The sequence below is a fragment of the Perna viridis genome, unplaced genomic scaffold (genome assembly GCF_037379345.1).
Source record: "Perna viridis isolate PV_CMFRI_1.1 ecotype Kerala unplaced genomic scaffold, ASM3737934v1 SUPER_16.4, whole genome shotgun sequence".
Classification (NCBI taxonomy): Eukaryota; Metazoa; Mollusca; class Bivalvia; order Mytilida; family Mytilidae; genus Perna; species Perna viridis.
This window is the reverse complement of record NW_028288507.1, coordinates 6,106-18,263: the sequence shown is the minus strand read 5'-3', so window position 1 is coordinate 18,263 and position 12,158 is coordinate 6,106. Positions and strand designations below refer to the sequence as shown.

General features: G+C 32.5%; 1 protein-coding gene across 1 annotated transcript; it reads left to right on the top strand.

The window, feature by feature from the left end:
* Positions 1-4,897: 4,897 nt before the first annotated feature.
* On the top strand, positions 4,898-11,336 carry LOC148596440 (uncharacterized). The gene is made up of 8 exons (XM_088564540.1): positions 4,898-5,868; positions 6,221-6,304; positions 6,669-6,737; positions 7,281-7,367; positions 8,145-8,230; positions 9,363-9,468; positions 10,559-10,648; positions 10,929-11,336. Exons 1-8 carry the CDS (start codon positions 5,586-5,588, stop codon positions 11,171-11,173), a joined length of 1,050 nt encoding a protein of 349 aa, XP_088420666.1. The 5' UTR covers positions 4,898-5,585; the 3' UTR covers positions 11,174-11,336.
* Positions 11,337-12,158: the final 822 nt, after the last annotated feature.

Here is a 12,158-nt window from a genome sequence, read left to right as displayed (position 1 = left end):
GTCAAAATCTAACTTTTCCTATTACTTGCAGTTCTACATTTTTTTTTTTTTTTTTTTTTTTTTTGACTTATAAAAGAAATAACATAAATATTAAGTTAAGTGTAAACTTGTACACCTTTTGTATCTTGTTTCTTTTTTGTGTTTTAAGGGGCATCAGCTGCAAGAACATCAGAAGACATGTCTGCCATTTTGTTTTCAAGATTTTAAAACGCTAAGGAATATATCAATTTCATTTTCATTGGTCCATATATTGTATGAAATTATGAATATTTGCAACTTTGCTAAAGTTATTCTTGCCAGATCGACCAAAGATGGCAATGCTATTGAAAAATTCAACAATTTCCCAGAATCAGTTCAATCAAAAATAACATTAGAAAAAAAAAGAGGAAAAGTTTATTGAGGCAAAATACAACAACTACACATCAATAACTCAGAGACATGAAAATTACAGTATCTTCATGAAAAATTACAAGAATCTAAATATTGAATCATATGATACTTTCACAAATATGTTAAAAAAGGTTCAAAAGTATGTAACTGAAAGCAAATATTTCATTAACAACAGCAAACATGGAGAAAAAAAGGAATTCACAGACTACTTCTGTCTAAACAATTGGCTGCACCTTCCTGAAGCTGACCAAAAACAACACACTATAGACAACTGCATCCAGTGCATGACAGTTCATGCTAGCTCTCCCTCTCTACACAAAAGCTTTTCAAATGCTTCCATTCTTGTACAATCTGGTTCCATGCTATTGAAAAATATTGAAAATTTAACACCACCTAACACAAAACCATCTCAGAAAAAAGGACAGAAAGCAGTTGAAACAATGATGAAGGTTCTACAACCAGTTGTTGAGAGGAAGTATGATACTAATTTCAAAAATGCTGTAGCAGAATCCTTGTCCCTTCAACCAAAAGAAACTGCAAGAGAGGCCAAAAAAAAAAAAGTCAAGAAAATTATTCATCAAACTAAACACCAAATTGAAGAATCAATGAAAGAAAATGACAATGACTTAGACCATCTTTTGGGAAGTGGGCAATCCTTTGCCCAATATGAAAGGGACAGAATTAATTCTTGCTTTATAGGTAGGGAACAAGCTGAAAAAGCAAACAAAAATAGAAACAGGTAAAAAAAACCAAAAGATCATATTGGGAGAATTGAAAATTATACGTTTAACAGAAATGAGTTTTTAGAGTATGTAAAAACAACTGCATCAAAACAGATCAACTGGTCCCAATTAGCCAAACAATACCAGGTATCATGTAATGGAAAAGCTGTAAATAATGGAGGTCAGGTCTTAAAAAAAATATGCATATGATCAAGGAATTGACATCTCCAAGTTTAACCAACACCTACGAGTAAGTGGCAGAGAGTATAAGCAAAGAATAAGAAAATCAAAAAAAAAAAAAGAATAATGCATAAACTACCTGTCCCATCAAGAAGACCAATCAAAGTTTTAAAAGAAAATCTAAAAAAGAAAATCCAAGACAACACCTATGATATTGGAGTGAAAATTGCACCAAAAGCTGTACAGCAAAACAAAATTGGGCCAGATGGCAACACTATAACAACAACTGTTCAAGTACCAGCCAGAAACATTTCACTCAGAAAAATATTTACAAGAGAAATCAGGAGATTAAAAAAAAATAGGTGTTGTACGACAAAAAACCGATCACACATTATTCTTTAAACTATGGCATGATCACTCTGCAATATTAAATCACTCATATGTTAGTTTCATGGTAAGCTTATTATATGAAACCAGCACTTTTTTAACAAATGAGGAGTATAAAACAAGTTATCCACAACGACAACCAGTTGATGTCCAAACAGCAGTCGAGCGACCTAACCTATACATTTTTGGCCAGTCAGGTAAGCATATAAATATACAATGAAAATAAAAAAAAATTACCACTGATAAGATGACCAAGTATTCAAACAAAGTAATCTCCATGTACAATCATACCAACCCATATAAAAGAACAGCGTTCCAATGTCCCTCATAAGTAAAAAAAGTGTAGAAAACTTTAAATTCACTGAGACTTTCTAATTCGAAGGGTCATAACTTCCGTTAAATCAATCAACTGTAACCAAAGTCAAACTTAATCTGTAACTTCTCATAGTAAGACTACATACAAAAGGTAAAAGCATTACAAAAAAAAGTGTGAAAACTGTAAATTCACTGAAATTTTCTAAGTCCAAGAGCCATAACTTCCGTAAAAATCATTCAACAGTAACCAAAGTTGAACTTAATCTGAAATGCTTTATAATGGGGCCAAATACTAAAAACAAACTCGTTTGATAAAAGCATTACAAAAAGGTGTGGACAACGCAGACGGACGGACGGACGGATGGATGGACAGACGGGCGGGTCACAAGTAATAAAATGAGAAATGACTATATATGGTACACTCCTCGAGACATTTACGTTTCCACTATAAATGCTCACCAAAATGAATGCTTCTATCGTGCGTTTAAACAAACGCTCCTATCAAATGACGAAAAATAATAATATTGACATATGATGTGACAGAAAAAAATTAAAAATTAAATTAATGAAATTATATAAATTAATAATACCAAAAAATATAAAAAAATAACAGTTAAATCAAGGAAATAATCAAAAGACAAACATAAACAAATGCTTCTATCTTGCCTTTTAAACGTATGCTCCCAGCATGCATTTGAACGAATGCTTTTATCGTGTGTTTAAACGAATGCAAAACTATGTGTAAACCCACGATAAATGATGCACGAACGCTAAAATGGGAAACGTGAACATCTCAAGGAGTGTATATCAAAACACAATGTGCTAGTAAGTAAGTATACAATCATTAAACAAGTACATCCAAATATATTGTACAAGTTAAAGTAAGCCAAGTACAAGTATATCTAACTACAGTGCGCTAGCGCTAGTGAGTGAGTAAAGTATATATTACTATAATGTGCTAGTAAGTAAGTCGAGTATATCTTAACTACAATGTGCTAGTAAGCAAGTCAAGTATAAAGTCATTAAATGCCAGCTAGTAAGATAAGTATAAAATCATTAAATAAGCACATATACATAAAAATGTACATCCAATTATAAGTAAAATGTGCAAATAAGTAAGCTAAACACATCAAACTAATGTATAAAAGTAGTAAGCTAAGTATACAATGAACAAAAAAAGAACACATATCTACAATGTGCTAGAAAGTAAGCTATTTTTACAGTCATTAACTAGATTATATAACCTAGTTTTTCCACCTTACACTCAGTTTGATAAGTGAACCCTTAAGTAGCATTAAGAAATTTTCTGCCTGAACATCAAAATTATGACAAAGTAAATACCTCACATTCCAAGGGTCCCTCCCCCTTTGTTTAGAAAGAGATTTACAATAAATTTGCAAAACCTGTCCCCAACATTTGTATAAATTTCTTAATTGGACCCACTTTTAAAAATTTCTAGATCTTCCCTCTGGCAAATAGAATATTATTGTCCCAGCTATTGACCAACTCTTATTTTGCAAGAAACTACATAATTCCCCATGTACTGAAATACCTTTCAGGCTGAACTTGTCAATAACTGACAGTCATAAGAATAGAAAATTTCAAACGAAAAATAAAGTATTTTAAGTTGTGTACATGTCTAAAGGATATAATAAGTAATATCAAGTAACAATCACACCTTATTTTTTTATTGGCCAATAAAAAAAAAACTAGGTTATAATCAAAGCCGGTTAGAGTACATTAAGTTAATTCTTAATGAATAAAGGGGGGAGGCAGCCACTGCCCACTCTTCATTCATTAAAAAGTTGCTTAATACACTCTAACCTTCACATACATGTAATAGATATACTAGTACTTAAGCTAAGTATATAAAAAATCAAGTAAGAGCAGGTGAAAGGACCTATGCCACACACAGTTATTTTAACAACAACATTTAAATATGTTATATCAACTTTAAATTATACTACATGTATGTGTCTCATACATGTATCTGGACCATTTGATTTTGAAACAAAAAAGAACACTATATCTATTTCAGACCTGGCAAAATCATTTTCGATCTGTCCGACATTTGAACAAAATCCATCCAGCCGTTTTCAAGTATTTTAGTCCACTATATTTTCCTATAGGGTAGTATGTACAAATTCAACATACAATGTACATGTAGTAATTAGTCCCATAACTTTTAAATTAATCGAATCAACTAGAAATGGTGATGAAAAATCCTACAAAATTTGAACAAAATCTGTCACTTTTTTATTAGAGTACAGAAAATTTTAAAAAATAAGGAACTATGTAGCGAGTCCTTGGAAAATAATAAGTAATATTTCATCATGAAACTTTTAAACTTTTAAAGCATCAAAGGATGTTGAGCAGGCCTTGTATACCACACCAAGATGTGAGGACATTTCTGATTTGTTGAATGGCATCAACATTGATGGGACACAACACGATTTTAAACTTCGCTTGTTTAGTGGTGATGGTCCTGCCAGACAATTCGAAGCTGGCCAAAAAAGAGGTGGTCACTATAGTTGTCTATGTGGGGTAAACTCAAATCAGCACATGGACTTGATCCGTTGCTTCGATATCAGTTACATGACTATAGAAGAAAGGAGGGAGCATGTAGTCAAAGGGGTACTGTGGGAAAAATCATATCCAACAACTGTATAAATCCTTTTAACAACTTAAAAAAAGATGAGATCGAGTGCGAGTTGGACAAGAGGGGCATTGATATATACAACCTAAAGAGTAAGCAAGACCTTCAAACTAAACTTGATCAAGTTCTGCATGGCATTTGTCGTCCACCTGCCTTACCTTTAAAACAACCACAAAAACAACTGAAGAGCACAATATAAACTATTATGAAGTTATGAGTTGTGAGCCATTGCATGACTTAACAAATGTCATCCGAAACCTGATTGTTGAGTTGCCTAATCACGTTACTGACAAATCGACAAAAACAGAACTTGAAAGATTCTACACCACTACTATAGGTGACAAAACACAAGTCAAAGGGTCAGATGCCAGAATTTATCTGGTACGTTTGGCAAAAAAAGTTGATGACCTCCATGTTGATAGCAAAATATCAGAGGACATAACAAACATGATCAACTCTCTCGTAGAAATTCAAAACATTGCTTATAGTCCAGCAGACAAAAGGTCACCAAGGACAGTTCTAAGGCTTTACAACCTTACCTTTTCTTTTGGAATGTTGGCAAAAACTGTTATAGGCATACCAGAGAAACTCACTGAGAGGAAATTTTACGGCAGCCATTTCCATAGTCTTGTAGTGCACCTTCCAGAAATATTTCGTATAATAAGCTTAAGATCCATCCTCGCAGAACAAGAAGAAAGATCCTTCGGCTCACTTAGGAAAATCGCTCTTGGTACAACAAACAGAAAACCAGGTTTTGTTGTTGATAATACTGTCCTCCGATTTAACAAACAACAAAATTCTGACAACTTTAAAAATCATTTCAGGACTCAGCCATAAGTCAAGAAGCACAGCTTCTTTCCAAGAAACCAAACACTTCATTCCCCAAAACCCTTGTTGCCAGCAGAGGATTTCTGTTCCAGTCTCATTTTCGAAGAATGTCAGATTTCCTCCTTCCAGGACAAAATGTGTGGTGGCATTACAATGGAAAGGACATCATTTTCCATGACTGTACTGAGGAACTGTCTTCGAGGCCAGAAGGTCCTCCTCTGGCAAATTTTGTTCAAACATCTGTTCCAAAAGAACAAAAATTAATGGAATTTGTATGGCAAACATGTCTTAGAAAGGTGAAAGATGACAAAAGTTTCTCTCTACCTTTACATCAAATCAAAACAAAAGAGCATGGAAAAATAACTTATCTACAAACTAATTTGAAGCCAGGTAAGAAAATGGCTTAATGAATATCACAGAATGCCAAGTACTTGCATGTACCCGGTATGCAATAATATCTAAAAATCTTTAATTACTAGTGTTCTAGAATTTCACTCTACATCACAAAAAATGTATTGATGATGTTCCGATTTCCTGTTGCAAGTAGAAAATTTAATTTCTTATCAGACTATTTTAAAACCAAAAAGTAGACGTTAACTGTCGGAAACCTACAATTCTTTTTTATTACTTTGTCCATCTGATCATCTTATTTAACAAAGAAGTATAGTGTCTTTTGTTTTAGAGAAATGTGAAGTTTACTATCTTGTAACAATTTTTTACAAAAATTTACCTTTTACTTTAGGCGAAAGAACTCACAACATGATCTTTAGTAATGACAACCTAGTACTAGTATCAAACAAGGAGGACTCATTTATCTCAGTAGCAGGTATGCATTACTACAAAATAAAACAAATTCCAAGTTAAATGGTCATAAATAAAATTTTTAAATTATAAACATCATATCTCTTGCAAAGTATAACATAATATGTTCTGTCTAGGAAGACAGTTAATAAGAGGCTCCAAGGAGCCTGAATTGCTTACCCTGTTAAATTTTGTCTTTCAAGGGCAATAAATTTAACAAGGTTTTGTCCAAATATTTTGATATGCCCATGATGCTCATTTGTTTACATCATGGCTTTGTCTCAAACTTAACTTTAATGGACATGCATATGCAAACATTTTCTGAGGGTATCTTTTAATACCACACCACTACGTTTGGCAGGGTATAAAAATGTCAATGTAACTTTCAGGAACACAATGCACTGATTGCAAGGAGGAGGAAATGGAACATGCAACATTTAGTACTGGAAAACCAGAAGGTAGTATTGAGGCTAGAAATGTTAGTTCAACCTGTACAGACTTTGAACCGATCCATGAAACGATTTAACGGATCGATGACTGTTGACCAATCTGATCACAGTTTTATTATATAAAATGACGTAAGATCTGTTTTCAATAAAAGAAATGAAAAATAAAAGTATCAATTGATGTTTAAATCTATTACAGTATATAAATATGCGTAAAATTGCGAAAGAAAACAACAAAAACTTTAAAAATACATTGACCGCTCTATGGTCAAGTGATGCGATCACCAGTTGGGTGGATCGGTTTGATGGATAGATGACTGACCGGAAACTGATCAGTGCATTAAGACCTAAAATTGTATAAGCATACAGGTATTAAAAATACAACACCATGCCTCAAATGCATGTACATGATGTACTTAAAACAAGCACAATGAACTGAGATGTGTAACATTTAGAAAAAATTTAATATACTATGCTGCAATTAGGGCTTGCACAATTTTTATTTCACCAGTATACACTGAACTAAATACCTTATAAACATTCTTTGCATGACAGGATGTTTACCCTCTAAACCATTGATCAATTGTGTAATTAACACAGCTGGAACAGGATCTAAAATAGACAGTATTGAAGAAGCACAAGGTACAGTTACCTTTTTAGAAGACTACTACATATACATGCTTTCATAATATAACTTGTACCTTGCCATATATAGACCATAAGATTAAAATTTTGTTAAGGTTCAAACATGGTGTGCAGGACAATTTGAGTACTTTTTTTTATTTTAAGTAGTAGTCTTTACAAAGAGCAGAGAGGACATGATTCATGCATGTCAAAAACCCAGTAAACTCAGATTTATGTCTTGTTCAGAAACCATCATTGATCACATAATCAGGCTTTGTTTTTCATTTGGGTGTTGCACTTTTCAGATAAAATTTATATAGATTTTACATACAATTAGCACGTTGCAAGAGTTATTGTCCTTGATACGGTTAATTTCAGGTTGAAGTTACAGTGTAGTTTTCTCAAAAGTACAAATCTGGATACAGAAAGGACTGTTGTCACATGAAATACATGTAATAGCATACATGTATTCAGAAAAAAAAAATGTCATCTAATCCTTGGATTTTTTTACACCATGAATCACCTTATCAAAGGCAGTGTCTGAATTTCATATGGACTAGTACTTAATAATATAGGAAAACAGTTTCAACGAAAACAGTGGCTTTATGAGCCTGAATTAAATGGATTTTTCAAAACGTGGTCATAATGATCACTCTCATTGCATAATCTTCACTTTTCACATACCAAAAGTACTAAACAAAAAATTACAATATTAATCAACAATCATGCTACAGATGTGATTCAACTTATACCTACACTTCAAATGTGCTAATTCTTTATGTAATTGTATGGCAGGACCAACTAATATTCCCAGTAGTAGTCATGATGTTCAATCCAATCTACAAAAGACAAGAAACAGAAGTACTCTCTTGACAAAACAGGTAATTTCTTGACTGAAATATAAATCAAATATTGACTTGTTTACAGTCATGAGATAAATACATGATTTTATAACTATTTATATTATTATCATGGGCATGCATTGCAACAGAAATTAATTGTAATTAAGAATGAATACTCAAATACACTAACTACATTATAAACAAGCTTACCCCGGACTTGACTATTTATGAGCAACTCAGCGGGTGTTTCTAGAAAAGCAGAGGATGCTTACCCTACCGGTGCCCCTGGTCCATGCTCCCAGTTTTTAGTGGAGTCCAAGTTGCTCATTTACTTTTGTTACTTTGTATGTATGATTTTAGTTACTTTATGTTCTTTGTTGTGTGTGCCTGTTTTCCATGTCTTGTCTTTGTCCCTCGATTTCATTCTTTTGATTACCACTATAACCTTGGTTCCCTTGATTACTCTTACAATTTATTTTTATTTTATTTCATTAGAAAAAAGCAGACCAGGTGTAAAAAGAAAATTATTCTGTACAGAATCTACAAGTACATGTAAGTATTACATAGTCATTCAAGAATATATATATGATTTGAAAATAAGAAAGTCCTACGAACCCAAATTGACCTACATTTGAAGATATACATTTTTTGTGTGGCATAGTAAATAACAAACTTCTCCAGAGCAGAATCAAATGGACAGCAATTGTTACCCTTTTACTGCAGCCGACTATTGGCTGTTGCCCCTGGAGACTTTTCCCAAAATGTTGAAAAATATTATTCCCAAAGGGGGTAAAGTTTGCATTTGTCAGGCATAATTTTCAAAAACCAGGTAAGGAAGCCAGTGAAATGTTCCGCAAGATGTTATTTCTCAGTCTCGGTACCTTAGGGAATATTTTTTTGGCAAGTTGCAACTTAATGAGTTATTGTCAATACAGTATCGGTTTTCAGTTCCGAATCAGCATATGATGCATTTCTGTCCCCTGTATCATACATCCCAATACAACAAATATTTCCACAAAATAAAGGGTTGGGGCTGCTTTTAAAACAAGGAACAAAATCACTGATTGACGGTGAATAATACATATAGACCCTTTAAATGAAACTCTTAACGCAAGACATTTTTAACTGCTCATGTGTATATATTTTTAATTAATGTGTCAATAGTAAACAGGAATTAAAACAACATTACCATTGGCTTGCAAATATTATTTTCTTTTTCAAAGTTCTGCCAAAAATATCACGAAAAGAAAGCAAAGAATGTAGAGTTAAAGCATTAGGTATGTAAATGAATAGAAAATCCCTTCTACCACAATACTTAGGCCAACACATAAAAGAAATATTGTAATGATCCAAGTAGTATGTGAAGAATACTAATAACTGCCGAAATACTTCATCTGTGACAAGAAATTTGTTTTTTTCATTATTGACTGATCGACTGTGTCTTAATATTATATGGCAGACATTTCAAGAATTTCAGAATGAAAACTATTCATCCAATGAACACACCCTTCTTAGTACAAGTCGAACACACCAAGTTAAGACTGTAATACTGCTAGCTCACCGAAGCACTAGGGCACATACATATGAATCAAAGCCAACAAGCATTCATTTAATATCCTTAAATACCACACGACTGGTGGAGTAGTAGTGCTTACCAATTTTGAAATATTTGGTGCGACACTGCTAGGAGTTGAACAAAGCAACCTACTGAACTGAGGCGAAAATATTTTAAATCATGATTAGGAATCTTATATCTGAAACCTGGCAGAATGTTTATTTTTAAATTTTCTTTCAAAATGGGTATTCTGACCTTATTATTAACTAACTACCCAAAATTCGTTAAAATATGTCAAAAACTGACCAATTGATATGAATTCAAATCGGACATCTATACAGGGCCAATATGGTATCATAACTTCTGGTCGTTTGACATCGCTATTTTAAGTTAGAAATTGGATTTCATGAACTTTGATCACAAGGACTAAGAGCTGCAGAAACAGAACAAAATCTTCCATTTCATACAAAAAAGATATTAAATACTGATTAATGCAAATAAACCTACATGTTCTTTGTAAAATAGGAAAACAACTGTTCTACAAATCATCTTGTCAAGTTGTTAAATAATATTGTTAATAAATATGTAATTTCATATTGGCCCTATTGTAGAATTCGGTCAATCATTCTGGCCTCGACAGCCGTATTGTCGGTGATGCCTCTGGACCAATACGACTGACCTCAAACCTATAACAGGGCCAATATGAAATTTAATATTTATTAACAAATAATATTAATTGGGCTCAGATTAATATTAATCACTTTGAAAATGTAATATAAAATTCTTGATAATTTACTTTTGAAACCTTGCAGCGGAAGATTTAGAGTGTACATGTATCAACCCATTTGACCTGACAGATGATGAAGCTGATCAAGCATGTTTTGGCAATTCACACCAAGCAGGTACACATTTTTAATGTACTTTTCTATCAAACAAAAAATACTGATATGTACATGCTCAAATTCAATATGCCAAGTGCATTGCAGAGCACAGCTTGATACAACAGCAAGGGTCAAATTCTGATGAGTTGGGGCAAATAAGGACACTCTATTCAAGTTGATACAGATCTGAATTTTGAAAAAAACAAACTGAACAACTACTTAACCCCTTTCAATAATAATTAAATTAACCATATAAGCATGTTCTGTCAGGACTACATTCAATCCTTGTCCTTTATTCCAGAATATATATCCGCATCAGAGCTTGTGAAAACTATATTTGGGAATACAGATGATGTGGTTAAGTTCATCAAATATAGGCGACTGGCACGAGAAAATCCTTCGAACTCATCATTTTCACAACAGTATGAACGAGCCATGGCAGTAGTTGGATTTCTTATGCTTGGAGGGCTAAGAAAAATGTCAACAGGAATGCTTCAAAAACAAACAAAAGCTCAATTAGAAAAATGGGGTATAACAACGAGATGAAAGAAATATTGTATATGCATATAAAAATTGACTTAACTACACCATAGAAATGTTTGTGTATGAATTTATGAATGTCTAGATTTTGTACATGTTGTTTTCTATATTTATATTTAAAGAAATAGAAAAAAAAGAAAAAAAGAAAAAAAAATAAAATAAAGAGAAAAGAAAAGGGGAAAAAAATAAAAAAAATAAAAAAGATAAAAAAAAAGGGTTGGGTGGGTAATGCAGCCAAGTTGGTTTCGATCACAACTTGCCAGTCACAAGCCTGGAATAAAAGCCACAATTCTTTAGCACAACATGATTTAGTTAACTGTTACATATTATTTGATGTACACACAGTGCTTATGTCAACTTTTAGTAACCTTGTACAGGTAAAATTTTGAAAAAAAAAAAAAAAGAAACTTCATTCTCTGGGCAGGAATTAAAAAATATTATATAATATGTTATCATACATATATTTTTTGTATTATCAAACCAATAATTCAGGTAAAATAACTTAAAAAATTTAAGCACTTTGTTTAATTAGGGAATTACATATGTACATGTAATACAGTATTATACTATTACACTGTATACTACTATTAACTGAATTGGGGCTTTTAAATGCAGAGTGACCACTCTTAATAAGTCACGCTCCTTGGCAATATTCAGGCAGATACATGTATTAAGAAAAAAATCAAATGCATTATTTCAACAGCACACCAAGACCTCAATATTGATTTTAAATAGGTAAAAATAGATTATTAGTTTATAATAACATTGTCATTGAAGTTTGGCAATTTTTTTGCTATTTAGTATTATGAACCATCCGGAAAGTTGAAAATTATAAACTAACATTTGGACATTTACTGCCTGCCTGACCAAAACATTTAGCTACACATATATTTTTATAAGCATTAAGTTCCATCAACCATTAAATAAAACCATGCTACATGGAGAATAGGAAAATGTGTGAACTTTCAAATGTAATGGTATTAATGCTGAC